The sequence below is a fragment of the Acanthopagrus latus genome, chromosome 14 (genome assembly GCF_904848185.1).
Source record: "Acanthopagrus latus isolate v.2019 chromosome 14, fAcaLat1.1, whole genome shotgun sequence".
Lineage (NCBI taxonomy): Eukaryota > Metazoa > Chordata > Actinopteri > Spariformes > Sparidae > Acanthopagrus > Acanthopagrus latus.
In genome coordinates, this window is record NC_051052.1 from 15064204 (window position 1) to 15088851 (window position 24648).

The 24648-nt window shown below is 44.3% G+C and overlaps 3 protein-coding genes across 18 annotated transcripts in view; 2 read left to right on the forward strand and 1 right to left on the reverse strand.

Annotated features, from left to right (window-relative positions):
* The window catches only part of LOC119032839 (proline rich transmembrane protein 4), a 33388-nt gene extending 28127 nt beyond the window's left edge, over nucleotides 1-5261 (forward strand). For both annotated transcript variants that reach the window (XM_037122428.1, XM_037122427.1), the window contains exon 4: nucleotides 2498-5261. In XM_037122428.1, coding sequence (XP_036978323.1) covers nucleotides 2498-4566 — 2069 coding nt within the window. In that variant the 3' untranslated portion in view covers nucleotides 4567-5261. The remainder of the gene's footprint in view (nucleotides 1-2497) is intronic.
* Nucleotides 5262-5313: 52 nt separating this feature from the next.
* On the reverse strand, nucleotides 5314-20000 carry impdh1b (IMP (inosine 5'-monophosphate) dehydrogenase 1b). Of its 15 annotated transcripts, none has more exons than XM_037122442.1 (17): nucleotides 19767-20000; nucleotides 17527-17625; nucleotides 17303-17380; nucleotides 13657-13705; nucleotides 12046-12147; nucleotides 11880-11954; nucleotides 11717-11722; nucleotides 11297-11503; nucleotides 11123-11210; nucleotides 10838-11037; nucleotides 10476-10566; nucleotides 10264-10359; nucleotides 9010-9153; nucleotides 8482-8626; nucleotides 8247-8390; nucleotides 8066-8149; nucleotides 5314-7490 (listed from the first exon to the last, which is right to left on the reverse strand). In XM_037122442.1, the coding sequence occupies exons 2-17, from the start codon at nucleotides 17622-17624 to the stop codon at nucleotides 7469-7471; spliced, it is 1629 nt and encodes a 542-aa protein (XP_036978337.1). In that variant the 5' UTR covers nucleotide 17625; nucleotides 19767-20000; the 3' UTR covers nucleotides 5314-7468. The 15 variants fall into 15 exon arrangements, with proteins under 15 accessions (XP_036978337.1, XP_036978334.1, XP_036978338.1 ...); XM_037122439.1 differs by having other exon boundaries at nucleotides 17303-17383; XM_037122443.1 differs by having other exon boundaries at nucleotides 19645-19784.
* Nucleotides 19605-24648, forward strand: part of si:dkey-159a18.1 (sortilin) — a 29515-nt gene continuing 24471 nt past the window's right edge. Inside the window, exon 1 of the transcript XR_005079058.1 lies at nucleotides 19605-19742. The gene's annotated coding sequence lies outside the window, so the exon portion shown is untranslated. The remainder of the gene's footprint in view (nucleotides 19743-24648) is intronic.

A 24648-nucleotide genomic window follows, 5' to 3' on the forward strand; every position in this document is an offset into this window, starting at 1 on the left:
TGACCGATGACGACGTGACGCCATTTATTGCTCTCAACAACACAGTCCAGCACGACGCCGAGGACTCGTTATGAGCTGGGTCCAACGAGGGAGCCGCCTCAACAGCATTTCACTTTTTTGTTATTAAATATTCACAAAGCAAAAACAAAGCTCCTCCAAAAATACCGTGTGGAAATGATGAAGCTTCAAAAGACAGTCGTCGCGCAACAGTGGATGATGCAGCAGCTGGCAGTCGGGTAATATTTCCTCGAGCCTGACGTTTTCATCTCGACCTGCGACGATGATTCAAGTCTGGGGTCAGGAGATGAACGAGGGGGGATAAAACACGGTGAAGACTTACTTTGTCAACAGGCGAGACAGCAGGTAGCACCAGAGCGTACAGTAAACTAAATCCCTCTGCCACTCCGGAGGATCTGAGGTCGGGAAAAGAGCAGAGCTTTGTTCGCTTTGAGTACAGGAGAGTGTCATAAACACATGTGAAGTGCAACCGATACGATACAAGAAGCAACATTAACGTTAATCCAGGTGAAGGGGCTTCGGGGCCGTTTGCACCGCAGCACCATCAAGGTCGCGTAGAGCACCACTTGAACACCATTTGAACACACTGTGATTGAAACAGCAGCTGCCATGCATCGAATCTATGCGATGCAGAAAAAAATAAATAAATAAAAGAAAGCAAACAACAGCCGAGAGCAGCAGAGTCAGAAGACATAAAGTATGGGAAGAGAACAGGCAGTCAACGAGAACAGAATAGTGTCCCCATCTAAAAATAACAAAAACCCACCTATGGGAGTTTCCCCTCGTTACAGGCGGGTGTTGCAGGGAAATCATAAACAAAAGGAGCAAAATTAGGGGACCAGGACAGGGTGGGATGGGAAACGCACGGACACAAACCCCATAAAAGTACATCAAAAAGGCGGACGAGAAAGACTTTAAGCGAAAACGCTGCAACCACATGAATTCCACTCGTACTTTTATTTAGGAGATGAATTAGGCATCGTCAATCTATACGGAAGATTTAAGGGTCTTTGCGGTGACAATGTCTGCACATTTAGGTTCTTAAACTGGCGTGTGACTCCGCCACCCGATGTAATGCACTCCCCAGACGTCTCTGGGCACATTTAAACCCCGCCGTTTTTTTCACAGATTTACGTCAGTGCCTTTTTTTCCGCCGCATCTCAGATCCAACAGAGGAAATTACTGCAAAAACCTATTTACGAGCGCACACTCCGCTGAACCCGCCCGCTGCGTGATTGACTGTGCCGTCGGGCCGTCCTCGTTCATCTATCCACGTCTCCGCGGCGCGCCAAAGCACCTGGCTCTTTATGGAGGAGTGATCGTCTCTGATAGGCTCGCAGCAGAAAAATGACTGATGAGCCCGCGTGTGTGCAGATGACAGCGGTGCAATTAGAGGCTGCTGCCTTTATTAACACAGCCAGACGCTTGTAGAGGGTCTCAGTGTGTTCGTCTCTGTGGTGGAAAGATAGCATATGCGAGGCGGTGGTTGTGTTTTAGTGGAAAAGAATGAAAATCAAAAATCAGTTGTCGCTCAGGTGGAACTGCATAAACGTGCACGGCGCCAACAAGCTCTGCAGGCGCCTTCCCTCACTTTAACACAAACGTTTTTTTTTTGTTTTTTTTTTTTCCCCCAACATGGTTAGTATTTAAATTTCCAAAGCGAAGCCATTTCCTGCACGGTGTCTAAACGCCGTCGAACGCAATCATAATTAAACGTGCTCGCACAGAAAACTCCAGATGGCTTACGTAATGAGAGAGAAACTAGCTCTGTGGTTCTGAGTGGGCCGATGTCGAACACACACACACTCACACACACACACACACACACCACTGCCTCCTCTTTTTTTTTTCCGCCCTGCTCGGTTTGAAGTTGCCTTCTTGCAAGCTTTTAAACAGGATTAGCACATTGAGAGGATAGCATGCTCTCACCGTGTTGGACATGAGCCAGTTTGTTTGCTGGCTCAGATACTTTGATACGCTGATTAAATGCTTCTGTGATTTTCTCACAAGTGCGATTAGTGATATAAGATTCAATGTTGACAGCTGTTGTTGTCTTCCATTTCAATTACGCGTTCAGATATTAAAGCAGACAGATAATGCTCATTTTCAGGTTCATAATTTTATATGAGGTTAGTTTTCTTATACTGTCAGTGTACTGTATACCCCCTCTGTCTGAAATGCTCCATTTTAGGAATACCCCTCCGATTAGCCAGTCTTCTCTGATTGGTCAGCTCACACATGCCTGAGCCAGCACCTCTCACATCAAAAAAATCGATTGCTGAATCCAATCTAACGTGCCAAACTAGCAGCCAGGCACGGATAATGCAAATGTGTGACATGGTGACGTAATGTGATGTCACAACGTCACAGAATTAAAGGCGGGACTACTGACGAGGCGCATTGCACAAGAAACACTGAAGGAAAGCAAGAAAACAAAAAAAACAAAATGACCATTGAATTTCTTCTCTTTCTCTTTCAGGTATTCCCCCAGAATCTCCCCACATTCCCCTGGAGACTGAAGACTGGATGTCCAGCCTGACAGACAGCGACGTCACCTTCCTTCCAGACTGCAATAAAGAGCGCTCCGGGATCTGCAACCTCTCCGACACGTGGGAATCCACCACCCGCTCAGACGTTAAGCCCACGCAAAACACCACTGCCAAGAACCAGTCCGTCAACCCCTTCCTGATCCCAGCTCCGCTCATGTTGGTGCCGCTGTACACCGACTGGAACAGTGCCATGGCAGCTTGGGGCCTGGCCTGGGAGGCGCACGTTTATGGGGCCGGTTGCGCCTTTGCGATGCTAACGATAGCATCGGCGCTCAATCTGCTCTGCTTGCCGCTACGATGCCCATCCGGATGTGGCTACTTCGCTCTGGTCAGCCTGTTTCTGCTAGCTGCTGGTTGTACCAGATCTTTCTCGCTCCTGTATGACGCCTACGGCCACCAGGACCGTTTACCTTCCACAGAGGCCTCGCTGATGCTCTACGAAGCGCCATTTCCCTGCTTGACTGCAGCGTTCGGTCTGGTTTTCCTCCTCCTCTCCATGCGCTCAAGGATGCAGCTCTCCTACTCAGCCTTCCAAAGACCCTGTTTCCTGGCCTGCCTGGTTTTCCTGCACTTTGCCGCTGCATTCGGACCGGTGACGTTACTGAAGTTTTACCAGCAGAAGCCTCCCCTTTGCCTCTTTCTTTCTCTCATCTCCCGTGGAGCCTTCGTAGCACTGGCCACGTTTCTCTCTACTGCCTATTTTGTATTCTACATCTACGTGCGGGCGGATTCCAAGCACATCTACCACCTGAACAACACGTCTCCAACGCCTGCTGAGCGCTACAACCGCTGCCCTTTCGCAGAGAGCCGCGACTGGGACCGTGCAGCCGTGACCGTTTGTCTTTCGGCATTGTTTTCCTTAGCATGTGCAGGACTGCAGTTGTATGCAATTCTCAATGCTATGGGTGTTGCTGGTGGAGAGGAGGTCTTCCACCCTTGGCCCTGGTGGAGTTTTCAGTTCAGCTGCCGACTGTGTGAGCTCGGCGTTTGTCTCACTTTAGCCTTGGTGGTCTCACAACCCGTCTACTGTTCGGACCACCTCCCAGATGCAGGGAGCTGCTGGACGGAGCTCTTGGCCTCCAAGTCCCCCATCCTGCCTGGGAGCTACCAGTGGTCCCTGAGCCAGCATGAGAAGCTTGCCATCGTCGATACCGTTGGGCTTGGAGAGTCAGAGAGCCTTCCTCTTTACACTCTGATGGATGAGAGGCTCGGAAGCAGTCTGAACGGTCTGGACCTTCTCTACCACAGCAACAGGGCCTTGGCGTACCGGGACCTCGACTTGGATTTGGACTTGCATGGTTCAGAGAAGCCAGGGGATGGAGGAGGCGAAGAGCCCTCGGGTGGATCCTCATTTACAAGCGACTCCACCACAGACCTGCGGCCACCTTCGCCCATCAACCTCCGCCGCAGCATAGACGAGGCACTCTTCAGTGAGGCCCTCTTTCCCATGAGCCTCTTCAGTCCTTCAAGGCCGATTCGCTGCAGTGATCTATCCATAAACAACCACTGTGCACTTCCCAGCAACGGCCTCTGTGATCCTCTCTCAGCTGACCCTGGCCTCTATCGGACCTCTTCCTGCGTGGAGATGGACTCTAAACCCCAGCCCCCTTACACCCAAAATCAACGAGACACTGTTGAAGGTGCTCCGCCATCTCCCTCCCTGTCCTCATCCTCGAGTTGTTCATCTCCTGAACGTTGGAGGGGAAGCTCTTCCTCCTGTTCCCTCTACCGAGCCTCCCTCGGAGGCTCTTCGCTGGTCCTCTGCCCGAGTCCAGAGAGACAAGCCCGCCAGCTTCTCCAGCAAGGCGGGGTGGGCAACCTGCCGTCCTCTGGCCAAGCTGAGCCACAGCGGCTTTATCAAACACTGGGCGCAGCCTCACAGGAGAGCCTGGATCTAGACATGTCGTCTGAGGCGGACCGATCCGTGCAGGAGGAGTTCATCAGTGTTTGCAGACAAATCGACGCTTTGAGCATCTGCAGTGAGACTATTGATTTATAAAGGACAGACAGGTCAAACGAGGGTTCACGGAGGACGTATTGAGGAGGATTTCTGCTTTGTGTGGCACGTACGGCCCATTGGGTAAGGCAAGAGGGGTTTTGTGTACACGATAGCTGCCAAAATCAAGTTTTTGGAGGTTTGATGAGCTTTTCTTGAATGTCTTTGAGGGTCTAAGTGCCAAGAATGTCAAAAGCCAAAAGGTAATTTGTAACTTTTACATGTTTGATAAAGGCTGGTAAAGTTTGATATAGTCAAAAGAATAGTGACATTTTACTGAGTGGAAAAATAACAGGAAATTATTTGTACAAATGTTTTTATTGCATTCAAACATTCCAATAGATAGTACTGTGACTGAACTAAGCACTTATTAAATACTACTGAAGTCTTTCTCACCCTTTCAGCTCCAAATATCGTCGTTAAATCCCATTTTGAGCAAACGCAGACTAGAATTATGTTTGTCGAGCTATAAACTCTTCATATCAACATGCCTCACATCTTAAACTTGCAGTTACAGTGCGGCAGTGCCCTCTACTGGTCAAACGCACACTATGTTACCTTTATCCTCAGATGTTTATCACCAATGGATTGTGCTTCTACTTACACTGAGAGCATCTTCTATGACCAGCTTACTAATTTATTTATGTTCAAGCATAACTGTGCTCAACACATTCTTTAATAAAGTTTGTTTTATAACACTTGGCTTCTTTTCTTTATAGTGCAGAGTGATATATAAGACAGAAGTCCACATACAGTTTTAAGGTTTTTTATTTGTATTTTTCTTTACCATACTGAACAGCAAAAGCAACTTACTCTGTTGAGTGTTTTTACTGTAAACATATTCAGAAGTGATATTCTTCAAAAAAAATCCACATGGATTTATTGATTGCTGAGTCGTTTCAATCCATCTAAAAAGCTTATTGGTTTGGTTGCTGGTTGCAGAAGTTATCAGTGTGTTCTGGCAACATATTGCAATTGATTGAAGGTGAAAACATCATAAAAAAAAAATGCAACACTAAAAACAACAACTGTAAACCTAGTAACTCACTTAACACTATATTGGTTCTTTTTAGATGGACCAACAGGACTCAGTACTTGACAAATTAGACATTTAATAGACCTGAAGCTTCTCTTTAGATGTGAAACAATAACAAGCAGCCATCACTTTCAACTCAATATAGGTATATGTTTCTCCATATAGTTTTTCCATGTACATCCTCTTGCAATTTTGTCCAGTTGCAAGGCTTTTGTTAGTCAAGTGAACCCTGTGCAGGGTAAAGTACATCAGCACGTTAAGAGAAAGTAACTCAACCTTGAACGAAAAAAAAGAAAGTTTCAGAAAAAAAAAATTACATCTGGAAAAGAAGGACATCCAGTATGAAAGTGTTAGAAAAGCCTAGCCCTACACAAGCTGAATGATAACAAACACAGCGACACTGCTTCAAAGTAAGAAAAAGGAGGCGAGAAGGTGTGTAAGCATTACGTGTTTTCACTGAGCTGTGCAGCCTTTATATCCACCCTCATTTCAAGGCATATCTCTGGTAAAAAAGAAAAACATAAGGAAAAATGAACCTGTCATAGAGAACTTATGCCACATTGTGGGAACCCAGGAATGAAAACACAACAAGGTAACAAGCATCTTGTTGCACCAATTTTGGTTTTTGAGGTTACAAAAGAAGAGAAGTGTCAGAGGAAGTGTAAATACACTTGGCAGTATGTATGCAATTACAATAAAGCAGAATATAAATATAGCCATGTTTGGCTTAGTGAAAAAACAAACATGCATATCAAAAAACGCTTCATGCTCAAATTTGACGCCCTCGAGACTATACAGGTTTAATATAAAGTGTTTATCTAAAAGTATTCAAATGACGGGCGGAGAGAACGTCTTCTCACTACGAACTCATTTTTAATTGATTTGATTTTTTTCTTCATACCTGACTCTTCACTTTTTGGTCCCCTCCATGCTCGACATATGATTATGCACTGAGACGGGACACTGATTATTTGGCTCAGGAAGTATTTGAAGGGAAGATAAATGTCCACAGTGGCAATGACTGCGGGGTTCAGTCAACTGATTGCGAGGATACGAAATCGACTACATAATATTCACTGTGGCCAGTATCTCGTACCTCAGGATCCGTAACACAGGAAGTAAACAATTAGGCGCTTGAAATATAAGCAGCTACTGTTCGTCAAGTAGCTTTGACTTGTGATGAATAACAAAAAAAAAAAAAAAAGAAAAGAAATGCAAACATAGTAAGATTGCCACGATATACCGACACACTGCACAAAGACAGACAAGTGTTGCGTCTTGCGTTCTGCTCTAGTGTGTTTGAGAACTGGGGTGTGAGAGGCTTCTGACGAGGCGAGTGCTGGTAAGCGTGGATCCCAAAAAAAGATGCTGATGGGGATCTGCACCATGGCTGTTTTTTTTTAGACTTCATATTAACAGGACACATTAACACAGTGCACCTTCACTTTGTCTGTCCTGACACACATTGTTTTCACACAATCACACACACACACACACAAACACACACTTCACCCAACACTCACGCAGCTCATTCTCTCACTACTATCAACACACACACGCAGTAATTGGGATCGCCTGCATACTACATACATACAGGTGTGCATGTCGTTTCTGAAAACCCTGATGCGCCGCTTCTTGAGTGCAAAATATCCCATGTGTTCAGGTGTCACTTCGCTACGTTGCCCCTTTCCTCCCGAAGCAGCTGGCTTGGATTGGAGAGTGTGTAACGGTGGGTACGATGCAGAGGGAGGGAAGAGAGGGTGTAGTGGGCGGTGCGTGTTTGAGCAGAAGTGGCGATTTTTTAACATTTGGTCACTGTTGGATTGGGTTTGTCACGTGCACGGCTGGGCCGCACTCTTATCCCGGCGTTCAGTACAGCCGCTTCTCGTAACTACGGAGACAAAATTAGGAGAGAAATCAGCACTTACACCAAAATAAATGATTATGGCTGCCAGAAACAGAAAATCTGCATGAATGCAAAACCTGGCGCAGTAAAGAAACTAGCATCTGTCCATTTTGATTAATCTAGAAAATTATTTTACTGCAAGTCAAGCTAATGGGGATTAAAAATGCTTATAATCTTTGCTGTACTATCCCTTCTTTCTTGTCACTTTTGAGCATGTTTGTCTTCCATTGCAGTGTCTGCTAATGTCAAGAACTACTAGGAAATAGAGTCATAAGTGGAGCTGAGCTGTTTCTTAGCAACGTAATGATGAAGTCATCTATGAGAGGCAACAATGAAACCGCAGTTAAAACTGCCATTCCTGCTTCGGGGCTTGGCAGATTAAATAACCTTCTCTCGCATGGAAAAACAAACATTTCCTCTTCTGTAAGTCTGTCTAGCTTCCATTTTAAATGTTAATCAAACCTTTGAATCAAATTTTTTGTGCATGATCCCTAAAAACGACAAAGTCTAATTGTAGAAGCAAAGACACCGTGCACAAAAGATACGGTTTTTGTACTTACGAGTGGAGTCCATGAACTCCTCCCTCCACCTGTGCAGACATGGTCCTCTTTTCAAACTTAAGCTCTCCAGAGTACATCATAGATCTGAGAAAGATAGACACATTGTGACAAATAAACTCACATAAAAATCTGTGTTATGACTAGTCAGTCAATCACACACACACAAACACACATTACTCACCGGAGAACAGACAGGCTCTTTGCCCCGATGTCCTGGCAGCCATGCTGGATACCAGCTATCAGGTAGGGTACAAACTTGTGGATGGAGCCTTTGTCCTGGACCGAGCCCGACACACCCTGGGCTACCTTCACCTTGTCGCCCTCACTGTGGAAAGGCATCAATTAATCTTCCTCTGATGGATTAATGGCATAGTAATTAATAGTTTTTTCCCCACAACTTCCAGCCTCCCACATACCTAAAGTAGCGTTTCTGGCTGCTGGTGCTCTTCTCCATAGCGTCCAGTGAGCCCATACCGCGGTACTTTTTCAGCCGCACGCCATCTGAGAAGAAATACTCTCCTGGAGCCTCGGTGGTTGCTGCGAGCAAGGAGCCCATCATAACTGGATTGGGAGACAGGAGGACAACGTTATTGTTATGAAGACTGGATTAAGTGAATTTGGAAGTGGATCTGTTCAGACATGATGGTGGCAGATAAGTTTTTTCACATCGAGATATTCTCACCACTTCTATGTCAAACAGAAAGAAAAGATGATTTTACTGAATTGTAACTTGGTTCCTGGAAAAAAAATGCTCTATCCAAAAATTCTAACCTTTCAAAGCACCTGAACATGCGATATGCATGCACAGAGGTGGCAGATAGAGACCCGGACACATCTGGACTCATTCAAGCCACGCAGACCAAATCACTTTTTACTGCCCTGTATCTAACAACTCCTTTTTTCAGTAACTTGTACAAGACAAGTTATAACATTTGAAGGCTCACCAGTCGACGCTCCAAGAGACAAGGCCTTCACCACATGGCCCACAGTCTGAATGCCACCGTCAGCGATGACTGGCACACCGAAGCGCCTGGCGTACTCTGCTACCTTGTACACTGAGGTCCCCTGGGGCCGCCCACACGCCATGACTGGAAGGTAGAAAAACATATCAAACATGACTGCCATGGAAACTAATCCAGTAATAAAAACACAAATTAAAAAAAAGGTTAGATTAGACCATTGGGACAAAGAAAACTTTAGAACTAGAGAACACAGCAGTTTTGGAAGAAATGCTGACTGACTGCTGGATGCTAAACTGCATAGCTGGCTTTAACGATGCAATGCTACTGATAATGTACAGATGTGGAATTATTCAAGGTTTGTTAGAAGGCATGTGGATAGTTGGAGAAGTGTGGAAAATAATGCTCTACTTTATTGATGTACATACAGGCTCATTGCAATGGTGCTGTTTATAATCTGTTTGCACAAAAGTATTAAAGAAGAAAAAGTGTGTAAAAGATGAAAGATGCATGTTGAGTGAGTCTTAATTGGGAGCTAAACTGCATCACTGGGAACACTGGGAAAGATTAATTAGTATAAATGGGATTGAAAAGTGTTATTAATGTCAACGAATGAAAGATGTACAACAGTATTTGGTTTCAGGCTTAACGCATAAATGATGACGTAAAAGAGAATGACTAGTTGGAAAAATAGTGTAAGCTGGAAGTTAAACTGCATAGCACACACATTTGTATGCTTTCTGCATTTGCACCAATTAAAAATCAGCATCCATCTCACTGCTAACAGATGTTATGAGGCAGCATCCTGTTCATGTCCTTCTCCTACAACACGTCTCTTCTGCTCTCGTTGGCGAACCAGTCTTGAGCAGGAGAGGCCAGTCCCCATGGCAACCCATAATGGGGCCTTGGCAGATCACCATGACAACGACGAGCAGTCTCAGGGTATTTGTTACCGTTGGCAACTGATAGCCTTTTCTCTTCTCACTGTAGCTCGTTGCCAGATTAGGAACAGGTGCAGCTACTGTAGAACTTGCCCCAATTTTTACTGTTTTGCCTACATTTATATTCTACGCCAGCAGTTCTGCTCTCACAATGTTTTGTAACAACGTCTTAACAGACATTTACAGTTTTACTTCCGAAGAACTACCATTTCTGTTTCTCTGGTACTCTAATGTTGAGAAAGACTATACATGCTGCAACTACGTTCAGAAGGTAGCAGTCAAAAACAAGGATAATTACCTTCCTGCGTGATGCAAATGGAGCCACAGCCCATGCCGACTCTCAGAGCGTCGACACCAGCGTCGATCAGATTCTTAGCCTGGGCTGCTGTAACCACTGTGAGGGGAACATTTTTATTATTTATTTATTTTAATGGTTAGCAAAGGTGTGCAGACTATAACATTTTGTTTTGCAGCAGCAGCATACTCAACTGTTTCAATTTCAACACTCACCATTTCCTCCTGCCACTTGCAGTTCCGGATATTTCTGTTTAATATAATTTATCATGTTGATCTGATACACAGAGTTGCCTTGTGAAGAGTCCTGAAAAAAAAATACAAAAACTGATTTAAGAATGTGTAATCTTTATTTTATAAATGGCACAAAGTTCCCTGTAAGTCATACTAAATTAAGTCATGGAATTTCCAACATAATAATTGCCATGCTGTTGGTCACAACACTCCGCCACACTTCCTGTTTGTCAGTGGAACTGATTACAGACAGTTTCATATACTTTGAAGCAGCCTCTGCACAAACACACACACACATTTAAACTGGCACCAGCGACAACACATACTTAAACCAAAACACCCACCAGTACAACGACGTCGACTCCAGCCTGCACTAAAAGGTCCAGTCTGTATTTGTCGTCCTCCCTGGTGCCGATGGCGGCGCCACACAGCAGCTGTTTGCGTGAGTCTTTGGAGGCCAGCGGGTAGTCCCTGTTCTTCTTCAGATCTGTCCTGGCAATAATGGCCACCAGCTCGTCGTTATTATTTACAATGGGAAGCTTGCCTGGAAACAGAGAGGGGAAGTGAGGTTATTAAATCCAATAAGAGACGCTGAAAATCAAGTTTGTCAAGCGTGAACTTTTACTCACCTTTTTTACTGCGCTGCAGAATATCGTTGGCTTCTTTCAGCGTAACACCAGCTGGAGCCACTACTAAGTCCTCTCTCTTTGTCATGGCCTTGGAAAGAAACAGCATAATTTCAGCCTACGAAAACATTTCAGACTCCTGGATATACAGTTTCTTGAAATCATAAACATACACACCTCCTCTAGAAGTTTATCGTGGTCCTTCTCAGAGAGGAAGTCGATATCTCTGGAGGTGACGATGCCCACGAGCTTGCTGCCCATTTTGCCCGTCTCCGTGACAGGAATGCCAGAGAAGCCGTGTCTTACTTTGGCCTCAGCCACATCGCCGACCGTGTGGCGCGGACTCATCACAACTGGGTCTGTGATAAAGCCCTGCTCAAACCTCTGGAAAGCGAGAGAAACCGAACCAATCATGACTTTCATAAGAGTTTTTATCAGCTTAATTTTCCCTCTTTATGCTTGCAAAGCAGCAAAAGCAGCGTCAAACCAAACGATAATTGTATGTTAATACGCAAACACAACCATAAAACAGTTAGAAATGAAAACACACACACAAAAAACAAATAAAAAAAACACACACACACAAAAGACAATTACCATAACCTATACAGAGACAAGACAACAAGAAAGATTAAAGATAACGTTGATGTGAGAATTAAGTTAGGTTGAGGTTCGTACTATTGTCGCACTACCTCAGACAATTTAACATAAAACAAGCAATCACAAAACAAAAGGCTTTTGAAGGCTAATCTCAGATTACCTTGACCTTGCGGACCTCATTGGCCTGGAATTCTGGTGTGCAGTTGTGGTGAATGATGCCGATGCCTCCCATTAGCTGCCAAATCCAAAAGCAACGTGTTAACTCTGCTCCGAAGCAAGAAACGTCAAAACTGCTGAAATACTGACATTTGTCGGTTGTTACTTACTGCCATAGCGATCGCCATGGCCGACTCTGTCACCGTGTCCATGGGGGAGGAGATGAGAGGGGTCTTCAATGTGATCTTCCTGGTCAACGCTGATGTCAGATCCTGGGAGATGGAGAAGAGGGAGAGAGAGAGATTTTTTATCCTCTTCACTAAAAAGGAGTTTGTTTCTGTTATTTTGCAAAGCAGCCACCAGGGGGCAGACTACACTTGGCAGATGCACTGCACAGATGTGTCTTCATGTTTCATTGGCACATCACCTCAAGGACATGAGGTCAATGAGGCCAATCTAAGCAGACATTTTGTTTCAAGTAAATATGGTGCTTTATGTAGTTTTGGGGATGAAATTAACATCAGACGAGAACAAGGCTGTGCTATGCATGGTCCATCAAGAACATGATCCTTCCTCTCAGGGGACAGAAACCGGACACTCGTGAAAATGGAAATGAGCATTAATACTGTATCTCCAAACAGCCACATTCGAGTTTCACATCTACCCACAACAGCAGCGCCAGATTTTGTTATCTTCACCTGTCTGTGTGAAAATAACATTCCAGCATATGGGAAAACCCAGCAAATGAACTACACGGTGTCCGAGCTTTTGCTCCTTATCAGCGACAGACATAAACTACGGAGGCTTTTCTCAGGGGCTCACTCGGAAGGTGTGAGAAAAATCTACTAACAGCACTTCTCCATTTAGTGCAGCACAACCTGTGAAATTCAACTGAGGGTTAGGAGAGAATGTCGGGAGCATCACAAGCTCAAAGAATTTCCCACAACCGCTCGACGCACATGTGGCCCCTCTTCATGTGTCTCACACCTTCCACATGTGCCCCAGAGATATTACACATTACAGTTCAGTCTACTGACTCACTGAGAGGTACTCCATTTAAACGTTGTGATGGCGGCAAAATGTGGGAGCATTTGTGTTATTCAAGCTTGACTGGATTTTCTATCCAGCTGAACAAGCTTGGGCCAAGACCAAGACTCGACCCATGACAACAGGACGAGTCCGCCAAGCATCTCGCAAAGTGACGAGAGCTCTCTAACTCTGAAAGCAATGGCGAGGGATTAGAGATATCAATTAGATTAAAACCTTCTGAGATGGACGAAGCAGAAGAGAGGGATTTCATCTAAAAGCCCGGAGATTAACTCTCCCTGTCATCTGTTGAGAGAGCTGGATGAGCAGCCGACCAGACACAAATGTAAACACAAGGGTGAGGCAGCAGGCAGTGGGTGACCACATCAGGCAAAAATAGCAGGGCAGACGCGAAAGAGAAGAAATGAACGAGACAGTTCCAAAGGGGCGAAAACAAGACTGCTTTTGTAGAAAGCTGTGGTTATAAAAGAAGTCTGGCGTAGAGAGTTTGTTTCACTGTAATAAGGCTGATGGCTTAGGAAGTGGCTCTGCCAAGAACAGCCTGTGTGCTGACACTGCCACGTCGTACGTTTATCAGCACGAGGGGTGCTGAACAAACTTCTCCCTCGAAAAACAACCAGGAATGTCTTTTCTGAGATGTCACGGTGAAGTGCAACAATCTCCTCGAGCACCAACAAGACTTTCCGTGCCCTTTGGTACTCCCACAGTGTCCTTCACACATTACGCATACTCACCACTTCATCTGAGGTGAAGTCGATGAAGCCAGGTAAAATCAGGAAGTCACTGAAAGACAGAAACGAAAGTGGAAAGTGAGGCACTAATGCAACTTAGAGACACTGAAGGTTAAAAGCACACAGAGCCCGACATGCTTAAATCAACAGGAATAAAAAAAAAAAAAAAAAAAAAAAGTAATACCGCCAAATATCTCCAAGCAAAAGAGGAGCAAGAATGTTTTCCTACATTCTGAGTAGCTCACAGTCAACAAGGTGAATTTGAAACCAATCAAATGCGAGTACTATTGGACAAAAGTGTTTAAAAAGGATAACGAATATCAAAATATTAAAGAACTACAATGAACAATGGATTAAATATTTGCTAGACATTAAATCAATCTTGTCTGATCTTTGTGCTCATTTCTTACTGTTGAGGGACAGTTCACCACATAAATAAAAAAAATACATTTGAGAAATCTGTAGCCGTAGAGATGTCGACCTTCCCGCCAATATAATGGAACTAGATGGCCGATGGGCTTGTGATGTGAAAGCGGCAAAAAATAAAAATACATCTTAAACAGCAATGTCCAGAAATCATGACAGAGATCTTGTCGTAAGCCGTTTCATGTAGGAACCATTTGCTTGGTCGTAACAGTTTTCATAAAGTTGGTATCATTCAGGAACTGGTGTCCGAGACAAGGTATCAATATCTTAATTTGTTTAAATGATACCCAGCCCTAATGATACGGTCGGCGGGTGCAGTTCAGTAGAAAATAAAAATAGCTCCTACATGAAACTGCTCACAAAAGAGGTCTGTAGATTATCTTGAGTAACATCTCTACGACCGATATCTCCAAAACTGTGCAGCCCACACTTAATCCAGATGGATACAATGAGAATAAATAAGTATTTTTGATTTTTGGGGTGCACTGTCCCTTTAAAAAAAAAGTCAACTAGGACATGCTGCACAATTCAGAGCCTGCAAACTATTGTTGGATACTCTTATGTCTCTTCATGGGTCCCAGAATATCACTAAGTAGCATAGTGGCTGAGTACAGACACTGAGTGTGCCCTGTACTCGTTAAAAAAAAAGCTACAGCTGACCTCTTTCAGCTCTTGGCCTGTGTAAACACAATGAGAGGTGGAAGGAGATGAAGTGGGGGAGTGAGAGCTAGACACAGGAATGGTGTGTTTGGTTTTACAAACCAAGAGTCTGTATGTATTTTGTGGGTTTTTTTGCAGATGGGTGTGAAAACAGGCAGGGAGGACAGACAGGGGAATAAGGGAAGGCTTTGTGAGCCTTGTGGACGGAGGGGGAAAGTGGCGGGGACGGGAACAGAGGGAGGGTATTGTCAAACAGGTGAGCAGTACAGGTGGACGTGAGAGCTTAAATGGGAGTGAGAGGTGAGAGGAAAAGATCTCAAACCTCGGCATGGGTGTGGAGAAAGGAAGGTCTGAAATAGTCAGACTGGTTTGGACACTTGAAGGGAGGAGACCCTGCTTGATTGTCTCCTCATTTCACCATCCAGAAACAAACAAAACATCAGATGAGCAGGAAACCTGGCAGGCATCTGCTTGCATTTAACAGCAGCCCACAAACCTCAGCTGCAGTACACACACACAAGCTGCACCTACTGACTCTGGGTCAGCGCTACAGACATGCCTCTAAAGAAAATACTTGGTCTCGTGATGCCTCATTGTGGTGTCATTTGAATGTTAAATGTAGACAAATGTATGACGTTAAGTGGGAGTGTTTCAGAGTACAACCGAAGGCCAAGACTGGTGCTTTCCTGCTCGTGCAGATGCCCCAGGCGCACGCAGGACAATCTATCGTAGTATGCCCACACCCAAACATCATCCAACCATCTGAGAAACACGCTATTTGGAAATGTCAGAGTGGATCTCTGAGTAACATCAGTACGTCTGACGCACATGAATTCGTTTGTGTGGAAAAATCACCGACAGTAGACTATTATTACACTTCGGTTGGCTTCAGGAATGCTTTTACTGCTGTGGTTCACACTGCATTATGATCTTATAGGAGGGGTTCTGGTTTTTCCATGCAACTCACACTTTAGTTTTAAAATGTAAGACAGATTTTACGATTGTCAAATGACACAGTCTGTGAAGAGGCACTTTTAGACTTGATTACAGGGAAGTTTGTATAACAGTATTTTATGTCTAAAATACAGAACTACTAAAAAAAAAACCTTATGATTCGCCCATCTCTGTCTTTTTTCCAGGCAGAAAACACCAGTGCACCTTCACTTTCAGGGCCATTTTAGCAGGTGCTGAAGGAAACATGATGTTCAAGAGTTGTTTCGTAGAAGACATGATTTCTACACCTGGAGGTCACAGGAAGCTGTGTCTCTTACAAAGCTGATTCTGTCTTCCTGTGGGCGGATTACTTTCTTGTTCCCCACTAATAAAACAAAGAAACTAGAGATAAATGATCAATATCCTGCTGTCAATCACTGCATGGCCATGTGTTCATAAAATCATTGGAGGCTTGAAGATTTGTTTCAAGCGGACCAAAATATTGCACGTGCTTCAAAGAAATGTGGCAAACCTACCAGTGGTATCTGTATTTGTCACACTTGGGTATCAGGAGTTGAGTCAGAGGACAAACGGCTTGCAAAGAAGAGCGATGCACGCTCGCTCATCCAGCTCAAACCCCCTGCCTTCCACATGATGTCAATTCAGGCGATCATGTGCCAAACTGCCCTTTGGTCGTGTCGCGCTTCATTACGGTGTGGAGAGGTTATTCAATCACACACTAAGATGGCTTCCATTTAATTAACGTCTTTAAGGAGGAGTCGCGTGATTAGAGCAAAGATCTCTAATCTACTTGAAATGTAGCTTTGGTGCGCAGATGATGACGCATTAATACGGACAATCATCTACCGGATACATTCAAAAGAATAACGTATCAACTAATGGTCCTTCTGAGAATGCTGAGAGGGCAGGTTAAAGCATTGATTGTAGTGGTTGTTAGGATCTGTGGCAAAGAGGGAAAAGCACTGTGATGGATTTAATTAGGAGATGTTTTAGAACAGCATCTACAGGTCCAACAACCTCTACAACTGAGTTGCACAATGCTTTGCTTCTTGATATTCGTGATTAAGAAAATAAGAAGAGTGATTACATGGATACGTACAGAAAATCATTTCAGAAAGAAAGAAAAAAAAAAGCACGATGAGTTCAAATACAAAGCATTTCTCGTTTGTCACAAGAGCTGAGTGAGGTTCAGTAAAAAGAAAAAAAAAGGCAAGAAATTAGGGTTTAGAGTTTAATTAGTAGTTTTATGACAGCAAAGTATATGAAAAAAGAAAAGAGCACGAGCTGCTCTGTAAAGCACGACGCACTCACAGGACAGATCGGGCTCTTTGATGAGTTAGTTAAAAGTCAACAAAAGCAGTTACGTCACCAGGAAGCAAATTTGATCCCCATGACCAAGATCAGGTTGAGCATACCAACAAGCCCTTCATTTATCTGCTGCATTCATGGACTTTGAAATCACGCCAGATTGATGATTTTTAGCATCTTAAGTAGTTTGCGTGGAAGGACAGTCATTTGCTTCCCTCTTACAAATTCACAAGTTGAATTAACAAGAGGATTTTTTGACAGCACAGTTTCAAAACAGTTTGAAGAGGACTGTTCTACTCACTTGTAAGTCAACCCATCTCCTTTAGAGCATAGCTCTTCAGCCGTATGACCATCGGAGACAACGCACTGTTGGTCAGATCTGCTGGTTCAAAATGTGTTGACCATTACAAAGCACTGCTGCGCACACTTCACCCACCACTGCGCGCTAGGTGAGGTGTTAAAATAAGGAGACCTTTGAAATAATTTATCACTTTACTCAGATTTAACAGTTCGGGTGCAACTTACTTGTACGTGAGGCCGTCTCCAATTGAGAAGAGCTGCTGGGCTGAGAGTCCGTCTTCAGGGACATAGCCTGTGCCACCGCTGATTAGGTAATCTGCCATGCTGCAAAAAAAATAATAATAATAATGAGAGGCAACTTCAATCAGCTGTGCAGCTCAGGACTGAAAACACAGATGTTTATGATGCTCTGCAACAACACTACACATCCTCTTTGCTGGCAGAGCTCTGGTGACCTTCTCACAGGAAGACATAACCATAGCAACATCAACATTTCCCAGCCAGCCAGCCAGCGGGGGGGCCAGTGCGCCTGCGCGGCAGGTGCAAGATGCTTTCGCTTCATCTGCTTCCACAAACAAACAAGCCATTAATGATCCAGAAGTACAACCTCTAACAAATGTCATACACATTCAGTATCAGATTGTAGCGACATCCCGGGAGGTTAAACACAGTCAGATTTCATAAAATGACACACAAAGTGCAACACAAACACATGCGTCACGGTAGGAATCCTTCACGTTTGCGCTCAACAAGCTAATTTCCTGCCACTCCAGCTAAAATATTATGACAAGTATTATTCACAGGACACAAACAGACCGAAGATGACGAGTGACAACATCGCAGTCGTCCCCACGCGACCGCGCGTTTGAGCCAAAACATGGCTGACCCACTAACATCCAACTGAACCGCTACACCTACTGCTGCACGCTTTTAATGAAAACATTTTAACACATCCACGTATACTAGCACTTTTAAGAAGGTTAATTGAAACGTTACCACTTAATAAGAACACAACATCCTCAAAATGTCTCCACACTACGTGAGAGTCAATGTCTAACTAAATGGCCCGGTGACCTACATTACACGATCGGCAGATAGCAAACATCAGCTGCTGTCACTGCACCCGTCGTGTTTCACAATAATGCTACTTCATACCTGTCTTTGTGGTTTATACCGTTACACGGCAACGCAGCATCCTCGCCACGAGTCATCCGTGTTGCATCATTAGCCATGCTAGTCGCCATGTTAGCGTGCCCTCACCTCAGAACTACGTTTTATTAATAGTCATTGTGATTTGAGGGCGTTTGATACACGCCGAATTGAAGACCGCCTGCATTATCATGCTACACGCTGTCAAATATTTTCATATCTCGTACAACGCCCTTTTGAGGACGGATACAACGCTAATTTGACAGATTCTTGAAGGGAGTTTGGCGTTCAGGCATTCCCCCGAGCTCCATGCCAACTACATGCGTGTGCAGGCAGGTTGATAAGACGGTATCTCACATGTTCAGGAACACGAAAGAGAGGCGATGTACCACATGTTAACCCGAGTTAAATGAAAAACAGCGTGTCATTTAACCCCACGGGACATCAGTTTACTGAGTCACCACAGCAATTAGCCGTGCAATTTAACAAACCGGAGCACTGTTAGTACGAGAGGAGATGTTATGCTAGCAAAACCGTTAGCAGGGAGGGGGGGTTGTTGTAACAAGCAGCTGGCAAATGTCTGGTACCCAACCTAACAAGCATCTAGTGATTTAAAAAACAAAAAAAAAGAATCATAATTAAAAACAACCAAGATACCTGGGAACTTGTGTAAACACAAACATCTGATACAAAAACATGTTCCCACAGGCACAAGGGTTACCTGATTTCGGAGGTTTTACCTCATTTGAACCGTCACAGCTATACGTTAAGCTTCCGATGTTGCCTCATTAAATTTACAACAGCAGAAACAATTAGGTAATCTCTTCCCCATTTAGGCCATCATAAAACATGTCTCAGGCGTGTGCAGATGTGTTAATAGCCCACTAATGTGCCTCCGAGCAGCTTTAACTTTTGGCAGACCAGACACTAGCTTGTGTTCAGACTACGTTCTTCTTCTGCAGACATGTGGGTGCAACCGTTAGCACTTAGCATTAGCACCCTGCTTATTTTTAGCTCGACCTGGAGAAAACGCTCACAGAGGCTTTAAAAAGGAAGCTTCCCCGAGCACTGCTAAGTAGCTGTTTTTCTTTTCTGTTTTTTTTTTTTTTTTTTTTCATTTCTTGTTTTTAAATCCCACAGTCTCTCAGCTAGCGTAAACCTGCCCCAACATCCAAGTAACGTTAAGCTAGCTACCTTATGGAGGCTGATGCCCACGTTGGCCGTAAAGGGAAGCAACTTTCCAGCTGTGAGAGCTAACACACAAAGTCGGGGCTAGAAGGAAGAAAGCGAAGGTAAGACACTGTAATTCCCTCTACCTCGGTGTACAAAGGTCGTCGTTGGTGGCTCCCCGGGATGTAAAAGTGAATGAGAAAGTGATTGCCTGTCGCAGCAGACAGTGCGTGCTGGTGTTATGTACCAGCAGCAGCGTCACATCCCCCCCTCCTCCTCCTCCTGATCCCACAGAGGCGTGTTCAGCCCTCCGCTGCTGGATTCAGGAGCAAGAGGGGTTAATGAGTGTGCAACAGGAGGGCTTCCACGTCAGACATGCTGGCAGACCGTTTCATCCGAGCAGTGACACTGCTAGTGGGTCGTGGCATGACACGAGCTGCGAAGATTGTGTAAAAGTCAAGATGGTTCCCTAATGTACTTTATAAAAAAATCCTCATCCAATAAAATAGTATCGCTTTGGCAGATGAGTATAAAAAATGCTTCCACCAACATGTAGTGTAAAGAGCCAGAAAAACTTCAAGTAGCTCGAAAAAAGCATAGTAATTGAGTAAATGCACTTAGGTACAGTTTTAGTGTTGCATAAAGTACCCAAAAGTCACACTTGAGTAAAAGTAATGATATCGTAAACCTGAATAAACAATCTGACCTTAAAGGACAACCTAACGGATACTGTTTTAAAAACAAATGGTTATAAACGATACAACAGAACCAGAGATATCACAGTTTTTTTTCTGATACCTTGTTTTTCAGAACCTGGTGCCTACATTACCCACAATGCCCCTTAGCCACAGACTGACATCACTGGATGCAATTTATCAGATTACAAGCTGCTTTCTCTGGAGCCACATAAGACTTTGTACTCCTTTTTTTCTCACTTATGCAGTAGTTCTCCCCAAGACCTGAAAACTCACTTTCATGTGTAAAAATTTGGTGGAGTTGCCCTTTAACATGCTGGACTGATGAGACTTTTCCTTGAGTCAGTGTGACATGCTCGGTCCTCTCCGCCTTGGTTGCAGCAGCTCATGTGTATAAAAAATGTGGTTGGTGCTGTTCTTTCTTTACATCTCACGCATGCGACCAAAACTCAACACAGCACTGTGCAAACAAAGTGTGGCGTTTCTCTAAATAAGGGCGTGAAAGTTTTTGATTTTGGAAAGGCCAGTTAATTCACCTAATATGCAAGCAAAAGCATATAAATATTACTTTTGTAAATGTTAAAGTCAATAGAATTGTTGCAAAAGTCTTCAAGTATCTGATATCAAGTGTACTTAAAGCTGCACTATGTAGTTGTGTAGAAGAAATTCAAACTCATAATTTAAATAATTACAATACTGTTTAGATAATAACACAAACTCAGAGATATTTATTTTTTCCATAACTGAATAAACAAGCCGTTCTCAGAGGAAAATAAGGACCCAAAACATTCAACTCTAACTCCTGACAGTGTGGGGCATGACTACTATTTCGCAGTTGGGAAGTCACGTGACAAAGCAGCTCCGTCAGACCTATTATCACGTGTCTATCAGAGGTGAACTGGTTGGCAATCCAAAATGGAAACCTTCATGCCCTTATTTAGAGAAACGTCACGCTGAATTTATGCAGCACTGTCTGAGCGGTCACAAGAGAATCATTTGAACTGGATGAAGTGACCAGAGGAACAGCACCAACCATATTTTTATTCACTCTCACATATCAGTCCTTAGCTTCATGTTAAAGGGTAACTCCACCAATTTTCGCACATTAAAGTGAGTTTTCAGGTCTCGGGGAGAGCTACTGCATATGTGAGGGAAAAAAGGAGTAGAAAGCCTTTTGTGGCTACAGACAAAGCAGAATGTATTCTCATAAATTGCCTGCAATTATGTCAATCTGTGGCTAAGTGGCATTCTGGGTAATGTAGGCACCAGGAAAACAAGGTGTAAAAACTGTGATATCTCTGCTTCTGCTGTTTTGTTTATGACCATGTTGTTTTTTTAGATTACAGGAGGGAAATGCTCAACCAGTAGCGCCTACATTACCCAAAATGCAACTTAGTGTCTACCTGAAATCATTGATGTATCAGATTACATGCAGCTTCCTCAGGAGCCAAAAAAAGGCCTATTACTTTTTTCACATCTGCAAGATCTGTAAACACACTTCAATGTGTACATTTAGTGGAGTTACCCTTTAAGGATCAAATTCACTGCCTTTTACCTCTTATGTGTGCAATATACAGTGCAAAGAGGATACAACAATAAGAACAGTTGCTCCTCTCAGTGTGTCTGTCAACTGAAGCCGTTCTATTTTAGGCCTTACAAAGAGAACACTGGGTCACGGAGGAGAGTGACATGGGTTAACTTTTGGAGCTTCATCAGTCTCTCTGAATCTGAGCGATTCAGTTGTATTTGCTGAGCAGCATTACCCAAAAAAATTGCTCAAAGTACGGACACACGTCGGGCAGACTGGTATTTTTTCAAGCATCGCCAAACACACGCCTTCAAATCCACAACACTTGACACATTGTCAGCACGCTGCTCTTGTCATCGAGCCGCCCGGCAGCACCAGTAGTTGTCGCGACGGAAAAAAAGTGACGAGGTAAATATGTAGCGGTCGGGATCTTTCATCGCCTCTTTTACGGCTTAAATGGTGCAAATGATCAGACTGACAGGTTTAGACGCGTGTGGTGCCATAAGAGGAGTGACATACTTTGTGACTTTCATTTGATTAACAGGCAATAAAGTCACTCAAAAAATAATCTTGCATAATCTGTTGGATTTGTATTGAAGAATACAATACAAACAAACTGTATATCCCTCTGTCAGAAGGTGGGGATTATAGTTCAGAGTTGGGATTTAACTTTGGCAGGAAGTCATGTGTGACATAAGAGCATCATGCTTATTTAAGCTGATGCCTACAGAATCATGAGGCTGGTACTTCCGGTCCGACTGTATCATAAACTGTATATTGATTATCTCCATGCGGAGACTACATTACAGTGCAGAATACATTAGCGAACACGTGGTCTTCCCTGTAACACAATATGCCTCACATTCATCTCCCATTCTTTATCAGTCTTAGGTTCTTAGATGTGTCTGCCAAGGTGACTCTGTGGGAGGGGGGGCTCTGTTTTACCACTCTGTGCATGTGTCAAATTAAATGTAGGTCATCGCAGATATGGGTCAGTGGTTCCTTTATGACACCGACGCTATTCTGAGCGCTTGATTCAGCCTTGTTTATCCTCCCCGCAGCACGCCGCCTGCTCCTGCCCTCGGCGCGGCGTCGAAGAATCGTCGGGGCAGAAGGGCCGCGTTTAAAAATAGCGCCTGCCAACTTAAGCCGTTCTTTTCTTTGACTTGTTGTTGTTGTTTTAGCATCTGCTCATAATCCGAAAGTGTTCATCCGGAGGGGGGCCTTCAAACAACTCAAAATGTGGCATCCGAAAGGGAAGGGATTTAACTTCAAGGGCATTTGAAAACTGATCTAAATGCTGGTGTGTGTGTGTGTGGATGTGTAAACCGACCCGATGGCATGAAGTTAATTTACATGTGGGGCCAGTGAGAGCTGGATGACTGACATGGCATTACTCCTTTATTTCATGTTGGAAACTGGGAACTAGGGTTGAAATCATCGAGGCATTCTTCTATATTCTTGCTTTTACACCTTAACATATGTCTTTTTAAATGAAAAAACTGGTCCTCAAAGTGTAAATTCTGCAAAAAGTTTAACTTTTTTTCAACACAGTTCTTTGCAGACCCCTTTACACTTGCTTGCAAGAAGAGCTACAATAGCCATTATTCAAGATAATAGAACAAATCTCAGCTTAATTCCTGCTCAAGTTATACCAAAATGTGGCTCATTCTCCGTCTACAGTCCCCGTAACTCACCTCTCTGGGCCCAGACCGGCCAGGATGCGCGTGGCGTTGTATCTCTGGGCTGCAGTTTCATGTCCATGTGAGGTTTGCCGCAAGTACTGTTTACCTTCCTGAGGTGAAACGCTGGTACGCGGGGGCTGAGTGTCTCCCAGGACTCTCTTATAATCCACCTGCAGGCTGTCCATCGCTTCATCTGCGCCAAAGTGCTCATAACCATACCCCTCCATCGCCCATCCAAGGTCAGCCTCCCACTCCAGTGGCCCTTTGTTTCGCCGTGTGCAGCTTTTTTAAAAACAGAAAACTCCAGAGTCAGTGAAAGATATCCAGCAGCTCAAGGTCACATTTGGGTCCAAACAGGAGGTTTCTGAAAGCCCTGAATGTGTTTGAACTTCATCACCAGAGTTCAGTCAAAGTGAAGGAGTCAGAGTTTGCAAAACAAGTGCAAAACTCTGCTCTCCTCCCTTCAGCCTCCTCCGTCTGTGCCTGCACAGGATACACCTGCCTACAAAAAGGCACCAGGCACCTCTAGGCGTGTCAGCTGAGGGCGTCACCTAGGAGATTCTCCCACTGAGAGGGTGTCGCCGTGGAAATGATGCCAGCAGCAGAGCGTTGTCGTGGAGAGGCTGTCGGTGCTGATGCCTGTGAAAATGTTGGAGGTTGGAGGAGTTTTTCGTGTCATGAACAGGCATGCGGTAATGGACAGGGTGGATGAGCCCTGTACTGTGCTTATATGTGGGATAAAGCAGTCATCGCCCCGAGCGCTTCTCTGCAAGTTGAATGGAGTGGAGTGGTGCCGTCCTGCTGAGTGCTCTCTATGTCTTGCTCCCTCTCCGTGTATGGGTTAATCCCGCTTTTTCTATCAGTGGCACCACAGTGCTTTCACAAAGAGGATTTCAGAATTAGTATGAACAGGACAAGAGACGAGCTGTGCAAAGACCGTCACTGCGCCGCACTATTTTGGAATTTTTTTACTTGTCTCAGTGGGTTTCTATTAAAACACGTACAGCAAACTTTTGTGGTTCAGTTCTGGACATGAGTGGTAAATTTAGCTCCTCACACTTGGACAAACAGGCGTGATTTTGCTTTGCTTCTCGTGTTTCAGTGCAGGCCCGAGCAGAAA